The sequence below is a fragment of the Ursus americanus genome, chromosome 7 (assembly GCF_024610735.1).
Source record: "Ursus americanus isolate L20-20 chromosome 7, mUrsAme1.1.p, whole genome shotgun sequence".
NCBI lineage: Eukaryota > Metazoa > Chordata > Mammalia > Carnivora > Ursidae > Ursus > Ursus americanus.
In genome coordinates this window covers 2,642,856-2,662,499 of record NC_142133.1, presented here as the reverse complement: position 1 = coordinate 2,662,499, position 19,644 = coordinate 2,642,856, and the positions used below count along the sequence as shown (strand labels likewise).

At 34.4% G+C, this 19,644-nt stretch overlaps 1 protein-coding gene across 1 annotated transcript in view; it reads left to right on the top strand.

The window, feature by feature from the left end:
* GCC2 (GRIP and coiled-coil domain containing 2) overlaps positions 1 to 19,644 on the top strand; it is a 54,852-nt gene that overhangs the window by 7,427 nt on the left and 27,781 nt on the right. The window contains exons 5-13 of the mRNA XM_045771619.2: positions 7 to 111; positions 812 to 3,265; positions 3,973 to 4,042; positions 6,646 to 6,746; positions 6,844 to 6,942; positions 13,955 to 14,074; positions 17,067 to 17,231; positions 17,507 to 17,611; positions 18,467 to 18,629. Coding sequence (XP_045627575.2) covers positions 7 to 111; positions 812 to 3,265; positions 3,973 to 4,042; positions 6,646 to 6,746; positions 6,844 to 6,942; positions 13,955 to 14,074; positions 17,067 to 17,231; positions 17,507 to 17,611; positions 18,467 to 18,629 — 3,382 coding nt within the window. The remainder of the gene's footprint in view (positions 1 to 6; positions 112 to 811; positions 3,266 to 3,972; positions 4,043 to 6,645; positions 6,747 to 6,843; positions 6,943 to 13,954; positions 14,075 to 17,066; positions 17,232 to 17,506; positions 17,612 to 18,466; positions 18,630 to 19,644) is intronic.

Genomic DNA, 19,644 nt, shown 5'->3' with positions numbered 1-19,644 from the left:
AAACAGGCATTGACTGAACGTCTGGATGCCATTCTTCTGGAAAAAGCAGAAACTGAGCAACAGTGTCTTTGTCTAAAGAAAGAAAATATTAAAATGAAGCAAGAGATTGAGGTAAGGCAACAATTTAATGTTTGGTTTTTTATTTATTAACTGATATAGTTATGAATTTTAGAGTTAAGACCTTAACAAGCATCTGATGTGGTGATTTTAATAATTTACAAGAAAACAAATTGATATCGAAAAAGGAAAGTAATTAAAATCGCCTGGCTAGAGCCAACATTGTTGCATTGCTTAATCTTCCTTATTGCTATGTCATTCTTTATTGAAAATTAATAAAGATTACTTATTTTGTGAATCAGTTAAGTTGATTCTCGCACATACTCTAAATAATCATTATCTGTTCAGTTCTAGAATACTCAATTGCCTATTAGGTCTGGGCTAATTTTCTCCAAAAGTCCCTTATTATTTTACTCAGGAGATACTGATTAAAGTCTTATGACTTAATGCAATTTACATAATTTATCACTTTTTAAAAGGAAATTAAACTCGGAGATTTCTTATTTTTTACTTATTTGCATTTTTGGTTTTTTTAGGTATTACTTTGAATGACATTTTTAATACTGCTTATGTGCAGTATATTGTCATACTTAAGGTAGTCACAGCCTACGCAGAATTCTTGGAACCTCAGTATCATATTTGTCTATGTACATTTTTGCTCACTTCCTTTTCTAATTAGCTTCTGGCTAATATTTTTCCTGAAGGCAGGTTTCTTTTGTCTTAAATAATATTTGTGTGCTTGTTTTTATAATAGGATTCTATAACTAATCTGGAAGATGTGCGCAAGGAGTTTGAACAATCGCAAAGAAACTATGTGAAAGAAATTGAAAATCTGAAAAATGAATTAATGGTAGTACATTCCAAACACAGTGACGATAAAGCTAGCTTGCAGAAGGAACTGGAAGAAGCAACCAAGAAACAATTCGAACTTTCTGAACAACTTAAATTTCAGGGTGACTGTGAAGATAATGCTAAAAAACTACAAGAGGAGATTCAGAATATCAGGCCAGCCTTTGAGGAGCAAATTTTATATCTGCAAAAACAGTTAAGAGCTGCCACAGATGAAAAGGAGAAAGAAATTACTCATCTCCAAGAAGTCATCGAGGCTAACTCCCAGCATTACCGAGAAGATGTTAGTAGTTTGCAAGAAGAGCTTTTGCAGTTGAAAGCTACCCACCAAGAGCAGGTTAAAGAATTGATGTGCCAAATTGAAGCATCTGCTAAAGAATGTGAAGCAGAAGTAAATAATTTAAGCCAGCTAAAGGAGAATTTAGTCAGACAACGTGAGGCAAGTGAGAACATTCAGGAGAAATATGAATGTGAATTAGAGAATGCGCCAAATGCAAACCACGAAAATCAGATGGGTTCCTTGGTCTTACAAGAAGATGCTTTTGCAGAACAAGTAGTAAACGAAAAAGTCAAACATTTAGAAAATACCTTAAAAGAACTGGAGTCTCAACATAGTATCTTAAAAGATGAGGTGACTTACATGAATAATCTTAAATTAAAACTTGAAATTGATGCACAACATATAAAGGATGAGTTTTTTCATGAACGGGAAGACTTGGAGTTTAAAATTAATGAATTGTTGCTAGCTAAAGAAGAACAGGGCTGTGTAATTGAAAAACTAAAATCTGAGCTAGAAGATTCAAATAAACAATTTTGCTATGCTGTGGAACAACATAACAAAGAAGTACAGAGTCTTAAGGAACAGCATCAAAAAGAAATATCAGAACTAAATGAAACATTTTTGTCAGGCTCAGAAAAAGAAAAATTAACGTTAATGTTTGATATACAGGGTCTTAAGGAGCAGTGTGAAAACCTACAGCAAGAAAAGCAAGAAGCAATTTTAAATTATGAGAGTTTACGAGAGATTATGGAGATCTTGCAAACAGAACTGGGGGAATCTGCTGGGAAAATAAGTCAAGAGTTTGAATCAATGAAGCAACAGCAAGCATCTGATGTTAATGAACTTCAACAGAGGCTCAGAACTGCTTTTAATGAAAAAGATGCTCTTCTTGAAACTGTGAATCATCTCCAGAGAGAAAATCAAAAGTTATCCCAACAAGAATTAGTACCAGAACTTGAAAATACCATAAAAAGTCTTCAAGAAAAGAATGAAGTATGTTTAGTTAGTCTCAGTCAGAGAGATACCATGTTGAAAGAATTTGAAGCAAAGATAAGTTCTCTTACTGAGGAAAAAAGTATTTTCATAAGTGAAATCAAATCTTCTCATGAAGAGATGGATAATCTCCATAAAAAATGTGAAAGGGATGAAGGATTGATCATAGAACTTAGAGAAAAAGTGGAGCAAACTAGCCAGTACAACAGTGAACTAGAACAAAAGGTAAATGAGTTAACAGGAGAACTAGAAAAAACTTTAAAAGAAAAGGATCAAAATAACCAAAAACTAGAAAATCTTACGATTCAACTAAAAACTATTTATGAAGACCAGGAAGCACTGTCATCTGAAGTGAAGTCTCTTCATGAGGAAAATAATAGATTAAGTACAGAAAAGAACCAGTTAAATAGGGATTTGGAAGCTCTCCTGTCCCAAAAAGAAGATCTTATTCTTAAGGAACACATTTCCGAATTAGAGAAGAAACTGCAGTTAATAGTTGCAGAACGAGATAATTTAAGTACACTGCTTGAAAATGAGCAGGTTCAGAAGTTATTTGTCAAAACTCAATTATATGGTTTTCTTAAGCAGATGGAGTCCAAAGTTTCAGAAGAAAACGAGCAAGATGTTGTGAATGTCCTGCAAGCTATAGGTGAATCCTTAACTAAAATAAATGAGGAAAAATACAACTTGATTTTTCAATATGATAAAAGGGTAGCAGAATTAGAAAAAAAGATTGAGTGCCTTCAAGAAGAGAACATGGTTCAGTGTGAAGAAGTTCGGTCTTTACTAAGAGACCATGAACAAGAGAAAGTTCTCTTAAGGAAAGAGTTAGAAGAAATGCTGTCACATAAAGAGGCCTTGCAGTCTGATCTTCTAGAAATGAAGAATGCTAATGAAATAACAAGACTCGAAAATCAGAATCTTTTAAGTCAAGTTGAAGAAGCCTCTCAAAAATTATGTAGCAAAAATGAAAACCATAATGTAAAAGAACAATGTTTTGTAAAGGAACTTGAAAATCTGAGGCTATCACTAGAACAAAAAGAAGCTGAATTACAGGATGTGAGAGCAGAGTTGTTATCATTAAAGGTACTATTATTTCAATTTTATTAATTTAAATTCTTAATTCTAGTCCTAGATTCTAGAAAATATATACATTAAATTTTTATACTTTGAAGTCAGTAAATTTTCATCATTTCAGCTCAAATGACAATTTTCTGAAAGTACGTTAAACATTTTCATGTTGTGTATCCTCTATCCACATTGGTCACTTTTTGGTTTTAGATCATTTTAGAATCTTGATTTTGCATAAGATTAAATGATTGAGGGGTTAAATGTCTTGGTCAAAATTGTGCAACCAGTCACCATCAAAACTACAACATGAGAAAGACTTGAATTCGTTCTTGTGTGATATACATAACACCTTTCTTAAAGAGCACTGTTGAGCAGAAAAGTGGGCTATTGCAGTATTTAACTTTAGCCAAAATTTTAGATTTTTCTCCAAAAATTTATGAAAGTATGACAAACTATAATCATTTAATCTTTCCCTTATTGCACTGTGTTTGATATGTGTCAGGTTGTTCATCTTGGCCTTGGATACTACTATTTTTTTATAGTAAATACTATATGCATGATAAGGTCAGTATTACCTGGTCTATCAAGGTAAGAAAAATACTTCATCAAATTGCTTTTTATGTGAATTTTCTTTAATGAGGATTTTCTCATGCATGACCTGATGGCCAGTTCATTGTGGGGAATGAAGTGATTTTCTTTTTTGTTTTTTCTATAAAATCTAGGATTTCTTAGAGAAATCATCTGTAGAAAATGATCAACCTTCTTTAGTAAAAGAGCTGGAAGAAAAAATAGGTAAGTTTGGTTTTGCATATGTTGTTGCAATGAATTACACAGATTCTTCTAGTGTTAGAGTCTATTGAGAAATGTAGTAACCAGGTAATGTGTTGTTAAATCATAATAACTATCTGTCTCTTTCTAATGTCCCCATTCTTTCTTCTTTGCCATCTGTTTGCCTTCCCTTCCAAAATTACCACTTTCTTATTTAATCCAAAGGACTGATGTGATTCCTTTTATAAATGGTTCCATGATTGTTTGGGGATTTTTCATTCATTTAGCAAACTTTATTTGAATGCCAGGCTATGGTAAGAGCAAAGTGATTAAGATACAGACCATGTCTTCAAAGAGTTCAGTGCCGCATGGGGCTGTTATTGCAGTAGTTTGAGGTGTGAACAAGATACAGTGCTGGCACTGCAGGAAGGCATGATTAACTGTCTGTCTTTGAGTTAGGAAAAACAAAACAGAATAGCCTATTCTTTTGTTGTGTCTTGAAGAATGAGAAATTTGACAAGAGAAGAGGCAGGAGGGAATAGCAAGTGCATGTATGTTAACATATATAACATCAAGAAGCATACCAAGAAGTTCCTGGAGAGGTAGGAGAGTCCCTTCACAGAAGCAATAGAATGTGTGCAGAGCAGTTGGGACTTTCCTAACGCATCTTCATCATACTAACATCGTGGGGTAGTTATTTTATTCCCATTTAAAAATGAAGAAACAAATCCTTAGAAGTGTTAAGTAATGTGCCCTTAATGTTTCAGTTTAGGGCCGAGTTAGTCTGGTGGGGAGAGGGAGAGGAGGAAGTTGGAAGATTTTATGATGAAGCCTGTTTTTTTTGTGGTGGATGATTGGGGCAAGTAGAGTTAGATGAGATTAGGAACTCGGTTTGAGACATGTTTAAAATAACAACCCAAATGGAGATGTTAGGTAGATTGCTAAATAGGCAAATCTGGAGTTAGGGGGAGGGAGCTAGGCCAGAGATAAAAAGTTGTAGTTAACGTAATAGTTGCATTAAAAGCCATGAGATGGAGATCACTAGGGAAGCGAATGTAGAAAAAAGAAGACCAGAGACCGTTGTCATTTAAAAATCTGAAAGATAGGAACAGCAAAGGAGATTGAGAAGGAGTAGCCAGTGAGTTAGGAAAACCCAGAGCATAAAATGTCTTAGACATTAAGACCAATGAAGTGCAGGTGATGGAAGTGTTTCAAGAGGGAACAAATATTTAACCATGGCAAATGCTGGTATAGGTCAAGTAACATTAGTACAATGAACTAATCATTAGATTAAGCAACATAGAGGTCATTGGTAACTTGATAACCTGTTCTGTGATATGCTAAGACCAGAGCCTGATTGAAATGAATTCAAGAAAAAAAATGGGGGAAGAGAAATTTGAGCACATGTGTACACAACTCTTATACAGAGTTTTGCTATACAAGAAAGAGAGGAGACAATATCCAGATGGGAAGTGTGGCAATTTGCCTTTGTGTGTGTGTGTGTGTGTGTGTGTGTGTGTGTGTGTGTGTGTGTTGTTTCACCAATCCTTTTGTGACCTCTTCCCATCCTCTTTGGTGCTTCCACTGTTTGCTCTTGGCTTTAAAGCTCTTGATATTTTCCATATTGCATGCTGGGAAAAAATCCATTAAGGGGATTTGCTGCACAAGAGAGAGGGAGCATTGCCGCACTGATGCCTGAGTCGGTGAGGAGGTATAGACTGAAATGCAGAAGTGGAACAGCTGGCCAGTGCTACACACACACAGAACAGCCATCTGTAGCAGCAGAGGAAGGCAGAAGCTGTGAGCACAGGTGCATCTAGATTAACGAGCAAGGACAGAAATTCAGGTTGTAACTTAAGCAGAAATAGCGGGAAGTAAGATCTGGAACACAGGAGTTGAAAAGAGGAGATGGCTAAAGACGTTAAGGGAGAGATCAGGATTGGATATGTAAAACACATTATGGGTTTACTTGTAAAAATCACACCTGCCAACCAAGAGGAATATGTCTATGGAGCCTAAGTATTTAACTGTGTCTGATATTTCCCCCTACATGACACCAATTTGCAGATTGCCACCGAAAGTCCTACAGTACTTGAGTTTCTAGGAAATCCTTTTTTTTTTTTTTTAAAGATTTTCTTTATTTATTTGAAAGAGAGAGAGGACAAGTGGAGCTGGGGAAGGGCAAAGGGAGAGGAAGAAGCTAACTCCTCGCTGAGCAGGGAGCTCTATAGGGGGCTTGGTCCCAGGACTCTGAGATCATGACCTGAGCCAAAGGCAGACCCTTAACCAGCTAAGCCACCCAGGTGCCCTGTAGGAAATCTTCTAATGTTAAAGGAGTACTAACACCCTCTCCAGTTTCTAGCTGCTTATGAAATGATGTTTAAGAAAAGTAGGCTATTTTGATAGATTGCAGGAAATGGACATTTTTTACGTTGTTTGCCTTGCTTATGAATAAGCTTTCACTTAAAAAAAATTAATGTTTTTGTTACTTATTTCATTACTTTTAATTCCAAATTATAGATTTTCTGTTCCTGATTAAAGGTCACCTTCTAAGGCTAAAGTAAGTAAACTATTTGGATTTTTTTCCTTTTGAGTCCATATATAATTCTTTCATTTTGTGTTTTTAGGATATCTGGAGAAAGAATCCAAAGAGAAAGAGGAAAAAATAAATAAGATAAAACTGGTTGCTGTGAAGGCAAAGAAAGAACTAGATTCTAGCAAAAAAGAGGTAAGGGGACTTAAAAATACAAGATTCAAGAAACTTAAATGTTAGAAAATCTAGTTTTTCTGTCCATAAAAAACTTCTTGTCATATATTTACAATAGGCCCAGACTCTACGGGAAGAGCTAGAATCTGTTCGATCAGAAAAGGATCAGTTGTCTACTTCCATAAGAGATCTCATTCAAGGAGCAGAAAGCTATAAGGTAAAAATAGTTATTTTAATAGCAAGTTATGTTTGTTACTTCTAAGTTAAGGAATGTACTAGACATGTAAAACTCCTATCCATAACACGTCACCTTGTATTTTTTAGTAAATCCTTTTTTCTATTTTTTTATGTAATGTGGTAGCATCCTAGTATCAAAATTTTAAGTGTCTAAGCTTTAAAGTTCCTTCAAGCTATTATTTTTTAAAACTGAAATTCTGTTTTGGGATTTCCTAATAAAATAAATAACAAAAAAGATGGTTATTATTACTGTTATTATTTTATATTCTGGCCAAGTGAATAAACTTGAAGTTCAAGCAACAGGTTTAAAAAAGAAAGTAAATTCATTATTTGGAGGTAATAATGCTTGTCAACCTAACATGAGAATCTATTATAAAAAAAATAAAATGAGAATGCAATGACATCATTAAATGTAAGATAAATACTATTACATTCTTTAATATATCTGCTCAGCAAATATTTATACAGTCAGTCTGAATACTGAGTTTAGGGAGATGCCGTCAACCAAATACACTAAAGTCCTGCCCTCGTAGGACTTAAATTCCAGTGGCAATAATAGATAAGTAGAAAAAAATATGAGAAACTTAACTGGTAGAACAATAAAGGTGGGTGGTAGGGACAAGAGAGTAAGTCAAATGGGATTGATTGAAAGAAGAAAATTCCGTAGTAGTCAAAAAATAAAATTTTTGGAATAACTTTAATGAGAAAATTTGGCCTTTATGAAGAAAACTGCAAAACATATATATGGCAACTATTATTATTTGAAATACTAGTTTTTAGGTTGTTTTACATGTTCCAAAACAATTTCACTAAACTAGGATTTTTTTTGATTGGGCAATCTTGTTCTAAGTTTCAAATGGAAAATAAGCTCACAAGAGTAGTTAATACTTTTTAAAGTGAAAAAAAGAAAATGGACGTCTTGCTTTAGCAGATGCTAAAATTTATGAAATCATAATGTGATACAGGTCTGATGTAAAAATAAGACATTAACAGAAGACAGAGACGTCTGCATAACAACAAACACTTCTAGGCCAGGCTCTCTTCTAAGCACTTTACATATCTTATCACACTTAATTCTCAAAAGAACCCCAAGAAATATGTTATTAATATTGCCAGTTTACAAGTGAGGAATCGAGGCACAAAGAGATTAAGAGACTCAAATCACAGAGCAAGTAACATAGTAAAGCCAGTCTGGTTCCAGATCTGTTCTAACACCAACTAAGCTATGCTATATAGTACTCCAGTAAGATTTGAAAACATAGAAACCAACAAAGAAAGAATTCAGTAACTACTTCAGAATAATTTAGTCAGATTTTTACTTCACTCCCACACACCAGAATAAATTCTAGATGGATTTAAAGAGTTTTGTCAAATGTGAAAGGATTTTTAAAAACCTAGTATAAGACACTTAATCATTTGAGTTCTGGATATGAAATATGTTTCTAAACTTAAGCAATTAAAGAAGTTACAAAGAGAAAGATAGACTGAACTATAATAAAATATAAAATTAACATGAAAATATGACAAGGGATTAATATCCTTAATATATAAAAGTATCTGATAAATTCATTTTTTAAAACACTTATTTGAAGTTTAAATATAGGCTTGTCTTTCATAAGGCATTAGCAACTTGGTTCTTTCAATTTTAAGAACCCCATACTGTATTTTATTTATTTCCTCCATGGGTAGACCAATATGCCAAATTCTTTGTTTAAAATACAGATTTCAAAAGACCGAAAAAGAATAGAATATCAAAGAACTGTGAGACAAGAACAGAAGGTATAACCGCATAATGAGAATACTCATAGGAAAAGAAAGACATGCCTTTCAACAAGTAAAATAAAAAGTTCTTTGGAAAATGATATAGGTTAGACTCAGAGAAGGCGACACGATATTGAAGAAGAACAAAATGGGAGGATTAACCTGACCTCAAAACTTACTATAAGACTACAGCAATCAAGACAATGTGATATTGGTGAAAAAAATAGACAGATAGATCAGTGGAACAGAATAGAGAATCCAGAAATAGACCCACATAAATATAGTCAACTGTTCTTTGACAGTGGAGCAAAGATAATCTTTTCAAAAAATGGTGCTGGAACAACTGGACATGCACATACAAAACAAAGAGCAATCTAGACACAGACCTTAAGACCTTCACAAAAATTAACTCAAAGTGGATCACAAGCTTAAATGTAAAATGTAAGACTATGAAATTCCTAGAAGATAACAGGACAAAATCTAGATAAATTTGGGTATGGCAATGACCTTTTAGATAGAACACCATGAAAGAATTGATAAGCTATATATACTTTGCTTAAATTACAAATTTCTGTTCTGTGAAAGATATCAAGAGAATGAGAAGGCATTTACTGGGAGAAAATATTTGCAAAGGACATATATCTGATGAAGGACTGTTATCCCAAAATATGTAAAGAACCACTAAAACTCAACAGTAAGAAAACAGAAACCTGATTTTAAAAATGGGCCAAAAACTTCACAGATACCACACCAAAGAAGATAAGAGATGGCAAATGAGCGTATGAAAAGATACTCCACACCATAAGTCATCAGGGAAGTACAAATGAAAACAATGAGACAACCACTGCACACCTATTACAATGGCCAAAATCTGAAACCACAAACACCACCAAATGCTGACAAGGACATGGAGCAACAGGAACTCTTATTTATGAGCTCTGGTGGGGATGCAAAGCCATTTGGGGAGAAGTTGGGCAGTTTCCTACAAAACTAAACATACTCTTACCATACAATCTAGTAACCGTTGGTATCTACCCAATGCTGCTGAAAGCTTATATCCACACAAAAACCTGCACATAGGTGTTTAAAGCAACTGTATTTATAATTGCCAAAATTTGGGAACAAACAGAGTGGCCTTCGGTAGGTGAACAAATAAACTGTGGTACATTCAAACAATGGAATATATTATTCAGCACTAAAAAGAAATGAGCTATCAAGCCATGAAAAGATGTGGAGGAAACTTAAATGTATACTACTACCAAGCAAAAGAAGCCAATCTGAAAAGTCTACATAATGTATGATTCCAACTGTATGACATTCTGGAAAAGGTGAAAGTTAAAAAAATCAATGGTACCCAGAAATTTGGGGGAGGAAGGGATAAATAAGTGGGGGGAAAAAGGAAAAATGGAAATAGGTAGGAAAATCCTCTGAATTTTTAGCTTGTGAAACTACTCTGTATGATAATCTATAATGGTGGATGTATGTCGTTTTAAATTTGTCCAAACCTAGAGGATTAGAACACCAATGTAAACTAGGGTAATGAACCCTAATATAAACTATGGACTTTGGAGGATGATGTATCCTTGTAGGTCATCAGTTACAATAAATGTACCACTGTGGTGGGGCTTGTTGATAATGTCGGAGGCTCTGCATTTGGGGTGGAGGGGTAATGGGAAATCTCTGTACCTTCCTCTCAGTTTTGGTATGAACCTAAACTGCTCTTTAAAAAAAACAAATGAAGTCTCTTAAAACATTTTTAAAAATAGGTTTTATAGTTGTAAAATTTTCTCAATCTTTGGGTAAAGTAAGGTTCCATTTGTGATGGAACATCAGGATGTAAGATTAAATCAGCAGTGCCAGTACGTTTAAGAATGGTGATCGCGAAAAGCAAAGCAAAGCTGGAGACATCACAATTCTGGACTTCAAGGTATATTGCAAACTGTAATCATTGAGACAGTATGATACTGGCACAAAAACAGACACATAGATCAATGGAGCAGAATAGAAAACCTGGAAGACCCACAACTATATGGTCAACTAATCTTCAAGAAAGCAGAAATGAATACTTAATGGAAAAAAGACAGTCTCTTCAACAAATTGTTTTGGGAAAACTGGACAACAACTTACAAAAGAATGAAACTGGACCACTTTCTTACACTGTACACAAAAATAAATACAGAATGGATGGAAAACCTAAATGTGAGACAGGAAACCATCAAATCCTAGAGGAGAACACAAGCAGCAACTTCTTTGACCTCAGCCACTGCAGCTTCTTACTAGACATGTTGCCAGGAGCAAGGGAAACAAAAGCAATAATTAACTATTGGGACTTCATCAAGATAAAAAGCTTCTGCATAGCAAAGGAAAACGAAACTAAAAGGCAACCTATGGAATGGGAGAAGGTACTTGGAAATGACATATCTGATAAAGAATTAGTATCCAAAATCTATAAAGATCTTATCAAACTCAACACCCAAAAAATAAATAATCCAGTTAAGAAATGGACAGAAGACATGAACAGACATTTTTCCAAAGAAGACATCCAGATGGCTGGCAGATACTTTTTTTTTTTTTTTTAAGATTTTTATTTACTTGTCAGAGCACGCACAAGCAGGGGGATCAGCAGGCAGAGGGAGAAGGAGGCTCCCCACTGAGCAAAGAGCCTAACACAGAACTCGATCCCAGGACCCTGGGATCGTGACCTGAGCTGAAGGCAGACACTTACTGACTGAGCGACCCAGGCATCCCTAGCAGATACATTTTATTTTAAAAAGATGGTCAATATCATTCATCCTCAGGGAAGTACAAATCAAAGCCACAATGAGATACCATCTCACTCCTATCAGAATAGCTAAAATTAACAACTCAGGAAACAACAGATGTTGGTGAGGATGTGGAGAAAGGGGAAGCTCGTACACTGTTGGTGGGAATGCGTACTGGTGCAGCCACTCTGGAAAACAGTACGGAGGTTCCTCAGAAAGTTAAAAATAAAACTACCCTAGGACCCAGCAATTGCGAAACTAGGTATTTACCCAAAGGATACAAAAATAGTGATTCAAAGGAGCACATGCACCCTGATATTTATAGCAGTATTATCAACAATAGCCAAACTATGGGAAGACCCCAAATGTCCATTGACGGATGGATGGAAAAAGAAGATGTGGTATGTATACAATGGAATGTTACTCAGCCACCAAAAAGAATGAAATCTTCCCATTTGCAACAATGTGAATGGAGCTAGAGTGTATTCTAAGTGAAATAAGTCAGAAAAAGACAAATACCATATGATTTCACTCATATGTGGAATTTAAGAAACAAAACATGAACATAGGGGAAAGGAAAAAGAGAGAGGGATGCAAACCATAAGAGACTCTTAACTGTAGAGAACAAACTGTGGGTTGATGGGGGGAGGTAGGTGGGGGATAGGCTAAATGGGTGATGGGTATTAAGGAGGGCACTTGTGATGAGCACTGGATATTATATGTAAGTGATGAATCACCAAATTCTACACCTGAAACCAATTTTACCATATATATGAACTATTATTTAAATTAAAAATGAAATTTTTAAAAAAGAATGATGATTGCTTTTTGTAGAAACAGACTTATAACTGAGCTCCATTAGGTTCCTTAGCATCAATATTAGGATGCTGAGTAATTTTGTGGATTCCTTGTGAATTTGCCAATTTCTTTTTCATTGTTCATATCACTTATAATAATCATCTGTATCAGTTTTTTTAAAGATGTGAACACGCAGTGGTTGTGAAGGGATGATAATTTGTAATTATTCCTTGCTGAGAAGAAGCATCAGCATATGCATCAAGGAAATTAGACCATTGAATGCATGGGATTCATTTTTTTCCAACTCTCCCCTTAGGAATAATATATTATTATAGTCAGAATTTTCTGTAGAGAGCCATTATTTACTAGAGTCAGCTTTGGTATTCAATTTTTGCAGCCCTTGATAGCTATTAGAACCATAGTGAGTAAAAACAAAGAAGACCAGATAGAGTTTAAGAGGATAAAGATCTCTGATCTGTAGAGGTAGAGGAATCTGCACAAATACAAAACAAGTGTGGTATCTTCTCTCCATGGAAAAGAAGACAAATGATTTCTCAATATGCCAGGAAGTAGCAGAATCCTCAGACAAACATGGACAAAGAAATTTATAAGCCAGATTCTAGATTCCCAGTTCCTGCCTTTTGCCTATCACAAGATGGGTAGACCATAAAATTGAAACCCAGATTCTAACACTCGGCTACCAGTGTGGATAAGAGTTGATTATGTATAAATCAGAATTAGAAACAAAATTAGATTGGCCAAGAATCAGATTTGACAAGCAGGAACCAGAAAGAGGATATAATTGTCCCATGTGAGACCCCAGAGCAGTCTGGGAAGGGGAGCCAAGGACTCAAGAGGTTCTGGTCTGGATGAAGGCCACTTTTTAGGCTTTCCAAAATAAACCTTCAAAGAAAATACAGAAAGATTTTGTTATTCTGCACACAAATTCATTTATGTGAAGGACAACAGTCAGTAGTTCTCCAGGATCAAAAGTGAAAACAGGATTTAGAAGAGAGGAAGAAAAAAAAATCCTACATACAGTCTGGAAACAGTGAATCTCATGTACATATTTTGGAGGATAACCTGATTTGCTAGTATGTCACAAAAAGGCCAGTCTGGGCACTTTGTTCTTGAGTAGGGGCAAACAAGAAATATTAAAGAAAATCCCGTTGGTTTTAGAGTTCAGAAAATGTTAAACATTTTGCCACAGAGTATAAGAAACCATTTTTATAAAATATCTTCCCATGTTCTTCCATTAGCACTTCTACCTTATATTAGGCTGGACCTAAAACATTTCCCTCATCAGAATTCTTTAGGTGAACTTAGTTAAGGTAACCAGGTTAAACTTTTTTTCCTCCTTCTCTAAATTTTATGTTTTCAGAAGTTTATTTTTGTTGACGACTAGACTGTTTAACTTGCAGGTATTATATTGTATAAATGTAAAATCCTTTTGCCCTTTAATAGTTCCCCCATACTAAAAATCATCTGAATTATACTAATTTTATTGTATAATGCCAGTTAGGTATTCTACCAAATGTTGAATTTAAATCTTTTAAGCTTTCAGAATGGACTCAAATGTTTTATCAGGATGGCTTGATAATACAGTCTGACTGGTTGAATGTGTAATAATTGCCTGAAGTTAAATCCTTTTGTCTTTTTTTTTTTTTGAAGAGTCTTTTATTAGAATATGATAAGCAGTCAGAGCAATTGGATGTGGAAAAAGAACGTGCTAATCATTTTGAGCATCACATAGAAGACCTTACAAGACAATTAAGAAATTCAACTTTTCAGGTAAAAAAATTTTGAGGGGTATAATTGACATATAACATTATGTTACTTTAGTTTCAGGTGTACATCATGATTTGTATATATTGTGAAATGTAGTTAATACCTGTCACCATACATAGTTAAAGAATTTTTTTCTTGCAGTTAAAATTTTCAGATTTACTCTTTTAGCAACTTTAAAATATTCAATACCTTATTATTAACTGTAGCACTATGCTGTACACTACATTTCATGATTTATTTATTTTATAACTGTAAGTTTGTACCCTTTATCCCTCTTCACTGATTTCACCCACACCCCACCCTGTGCCTCTGGCAACCTCATAATCTCTCTTTCTCTCTTTCAGCTTAGCTGTTATTTTTTTTAATTCCACATATAAGTGAAATCATACAGTATTTGTCTTTCTCTGTCTGACTTATTTCACTTAGCATTATGTCCTCAAGGTCCAGTCATGTTGTCACAGATGAAAAGATTTCATACTTCTGTATGGCCAAATAATATTCTGTTGTATGGATATACCACATTTTCTTTCTCCATTCATCCATCAATGATCACTTAAGTTGTGTCCTTATCCTGGCTATGGTCAGTCATGCTGCAGTGAACGTGGCTATACACGTATCTTTTTTTGAGTTAGTGTTTTTGTTTTCTTTGAATAAATACCCAGAAGTGCAATTATTGGATCATATGGTAGTTCTGTTTTTAATTTTTTGAGGAACTTCCCATACTATTTTCCACAGCAGCTGCACCAATTTACATTCTCACAAACAGTACGCAAGGGTTCCCTTTTCTCAACATCCTTGCCAACACTTGTTGTTTCTGGTTGTTTTTGTTTCTGTTTTTTAATAATAGCCATTCTAACAGGTATGAGATGATATTTCATTATGGTTTTGATTTGCATTTCTCTAATGATGCATGATGTTGAATGTCTTTTCAGGTAACTATCGGCCATCTGTATGTCTTTGGGAAAATGTCTATTTAGATATTCTGCCCATTTTTAAATCAAGTTGTTTGGTTTTTTGCTGTTGAGTTGTAGGAATTCTTTATTTAGTATATTAACCCATTATCAGCTACAGGATTTACAGCTAATTTCTTCCATTCAGTAGGTTGCCTTTTCATTCCCTTGATGGTTTCCTTTGCTGTAAAGAAGCTTTCGAGTTTGATGCAGTCCCATGTGTTGATTTTTGTTTTTGTTGCCTTTGCCTTTGGTGTCAGGTTCAAAAAATCATTGACAAGACCAATGTCAAGGAGCTTACTGCCAGTCTCTAGGAGTCTTATGATTTTAGGTCTTACATTCAAATTTTATGCCATTTTGAGTTAATTTTTGTGTAAGGTGTAAGCTAGTGGTCCAGTTTCATTCTTTTGCATGTGTCCATCCAATTTGCCCAACACCATTTATTAAAGAAACTGTACTTTTCTCATTGTATATTCTTGGCTCCTTTGTCATAAATGAATTGACCATATATACATAGGTTTCTTTCTGGGCTCTTTTTTCTCTTTCATTGATCTGTGTGTCTGTTATTATGCCAGCACCATACTGTTTTGAGTGCTATTAGTTTTAGAATATAGTTTGAAATTGGGGAGCATGATACCTCCAGTTTTGTCCTTCTTTTTCAGGATTGCTTTGGCTATTTGGGCTCTTTTGTGGTTCTGTATTTTAGAATTGTTGTTCTAGTTCTGTGAAAAATGCCATTGGATTTTTTATAGGGATTGTATTGAATCTATCGATTGGTCAGTATAACAATATTTGTACTTTCAAAAAACATTAATTTTTCCAATCTATGAGCATAGAATATCTTTCCATTTATTTGCGTCATCTTCAGTTTATTTCTACAGTATCTTATAGTTTTTGGGGTTTTTTTTTAAGATTTTATTTATTTATTTGACAGAGACAGCCAGCGAGAGAGGGAACACAAGCAGGGGGAGTGGGAGAGGAAGAAGCAGGCTCCTAGCGAAGGAGCCTGATGTGGAGCTCGATCCCAGAACGCTGGGATCACGCCCTGAGCCGAAGGCAGACGCTTAACGACTGCGCCACCCAGGCGCCCCAGTAGCTTATAGTTTTAAATGTGCAAATCTTTCACCTTTGGTTGAATTTGTTACTAGGTTGTTTGGGGGTTTTTTTAATGCAGTTGTGTGGCATTACTTATTCTTAATTTCTCTTCCTGTTAGTTTATTAGTGTATAGAAACACAACAGATTTCTGAATATTGATCTTGTATTTTGCAGCTCTACTGAGTTCATTTATTAGCTCTCACATGTTTTTTTTGGTGGAGTCTTTAGGGTTTCCTATACATAGTATCCTATTATCTGCAAATAGTTACAATTTTACTTCTTCCTTTCTATTTTGGAGGCCTTTTCTTTTTCTTACTTATTACTGTGGCTAGGACTTCTAATACTATGTTAAATAAGAGTGGGAATCTTACCTTGTTCCTGATCATAGAGGAAAAGCTTTCACCACCAAGTATGATGTAGCTGTGGGTTTGTCAACTATGGCCTTTCTTATGTTAAGGTACATTCCTCTATACCCATTTTGGTGAGAGGACTTTTCAGGTACTTTTAAATTGAGTAAATGCAGACGTGAAAAATGTATATTTCGATTTCAAAATGTTTGCATAAAAATTAAAAATAAATTCATTAAAATTAATAGAAACTTAATTTCATTTCGTTCTTCCCATTGTTGGAAGAATATGATGAAACAATTGGCAACTATCCTGTCTTATCTGTTGCTGTAATGTCAGCTACTTGGGGTGTTTTCATTTTGGTTTTTGTTTCTTTTTTGCCTTTTCTTCTGCCAGTGCTCCTGGTCTCTTGTAATGTTTGCCAAATTTATTTTAACAGTAATAGTGTTTTAAAAATATTCTTGATTTTACATTATGTGGAATTGTTTTTGAGGTCTTCATTTTTCATACTGTGCCAGTAATCTTGTATTGTATCATTTTATTCTTCCTTTCCTGTACATATTTTCTACATGTTTACAGTAATGAATCATTTGTCATTCTAGTGTGAAAAATTAAGTTCTGATAATGAAGATCTCTTAGCTCGTATTGAGACACTACAGTCTAATGCGAAGTTATTAGAAGTACAGATTTTAGAAGTCCAAAAAGCCAAAGCAGTGACAGACAAAGAATTGGAAGCTGAAAAACTTCAGAAAGAGCAGAAGATAAAGGTAAAAACAGTCCTGTGGGATTAGTTCATGTTATGCAGTGATACTTTTATATTATTTAAGTGAAGGAAAGACTTACTAATGAGTAACATTTGTGACTACAACAGAGTTCATTACTTCCTTAATGTACGTTAACTATGAAGTTGAGAATATTAAAAGATTTTCAAGCTTTTTGTATTTCAGTATGTCAGATTTATTTTATAGACCCTTACAAATACCTTTTTTAATGTTGGTTTGTGTGGGGGGTGTGGTGGCGGTATTTTTATTTTTAATTTCAGGAACATGCCAGTTCTCTAAATGAACTTGAAGAACTTCAACTGCAACTTCAGAAGGAAAAGAAACAGCTTCAGAAAACCATGCAAGAATTAGAGCTTGTTAGAAAGGTAAAATAAAACACCTGATTCAAAACCAAGGTCAATATTCACAGTGTTAAGCGATTCTGATAGTTTAGAAATATTTCAAAAATGTGGTTCTTGAGGAACTAACATAATCATATATAAATTGTTAGCCTCGAAAGAATGAAAGTTTAAGATTTTTCTCAGTCCTATCTTTTCAGAAGAATCTAGGCTCACAAATGGTTTGATACTTCATTTTTTGTACAGGATTGTTATATGACACGTGAAGATTTAATTAATGTCTAAAGTTGGAATTCATATTATACTTAAAACTTTGTCGAATTTTTCTCTACTTTTTTCAAAGATGAGGCTAAAAAGAAAGGTATTGTAAGAGCTGCTTAAATGTTAACACTTTACAAATAAGAACTCCATGAGTAGGGGCGCCTGGGTAGCACAGCGGTTAAGCGTCTGCCTTCGGCTCAGGGCGTGGTCCCGGCGTTCTGGGATCGAGCCCCACATCAGGCTCCTCCGCTATGAGCCTGCTTCTTCCTCTCCCACTCCCCCTGCTTGTGTTCCCTCTCTCGCTGGCTGTCTCTATCTCTGTCGAATAAATAAATAAAATCTTTAACAAAAAAAAAAAAAAAAAAGAACTCCATGAGTAGAAGTGTCAATTGTGGTTGATGAAAATTATGATGAAATTCAATGAAAATATTTTATAAAATTACAAAAATAGAAAGTACCAACTTCTAGTTTCTTCATATGATATGTAAACTTTCTATATTACAGAAAAGCATAATAGAATGTGTTTATTCCTTTGACATAATTTACAGTTATGCAATTAGCAATTTTACAAATAAAATTAACTGATCTATTATGTGGATCTTTTATTTTTGATATGTGCAGGATGCCCAGCAAACCACACTAATGAATATGGAGATAGCTGATTACGAACGTTTGATGAAAGAACTAAATCAAAAGTTAGCTAATAAAAACAGCAAAGTAGAAGATCTGGAGCAAGAAATTAAAATTCAGAAACAGAAACAAGAAACCCTGCAAGAAGAAATGAGTGAGTAAAACAAAATTCACTTTAACTTACAATAATTTCATTGTAACAGAATACAGGGGAGCAATATTATTTGCATTTCACCAGTCTTTTACTGCCAGCAGATCTTTCACACAGTGCTAAATATTCTTAAGGACCAGGAGGGTTGTAAAACCATTTTTGTTCAGTTGTGTACAGTCTGTGTTGGTGCATAATGCAGTCATTTACTTAAACATTTCTTAAATACCTCCTGCATGAGTGATAACAAAGATAAAAAATGGTCTTGTCCACGATTTGCTGATTGTCAGCAAAGTGGGATCACTTAAGTAACAGTGTAATCTTTTTTTAAGGTGATTATATTCCATTCTCTCCATAACATAATTTCTAACATTAAGCATCTAAAGCTATAGCTATCCCTATTTAGGCACCCCTTCAACCACATCTCATAAATCAGTATATTATACTCTTTAATTCAGCTCAAAATATTTTTAAATATCCTTTGGATTTCTTCTTTGACCCATGGGTTGTTTGGAAGTGTGTTAATTCATTTAAAGGAATTTCACTTGTCTTTCTGTTAATGATTTCTACCCGAATTCCTTTGTGGTTAGAGAACATACTCTGTATGATTTCAGTCCTTTTAAGTTTATTGAGTTTTGTTTTATGGCCCAGAATAAGATTTCTTTTGGTGAATCCTTCTTAGGCACTTGAAAATGTGTTCATCCGTATTAGTTGTTGAATAGAGTGTTCTAACTAATGTCAGTTAAGTCAGGTGACAGTTTAGGCTTTCTATATTTTTAATGATTTTCTGACCACTCCTCTACCAAATACTGACAGAGGTATGTTGAATTTCCTGAACATAACTGTGGGTTTCTTTCTGTTTTCAGTTTTGTCAGTTTGGGCTTCATGTATTTAGAAACTCTGAAATTAGCTACATATACATTCAGAATCATTACTTCCTCTTGGTAATTTAATTTCTCTATTGTGAAGTCTGTTTTTTTTATTACTGGTAATATTTCTTTTTCTAAAGTCCACTTTGATA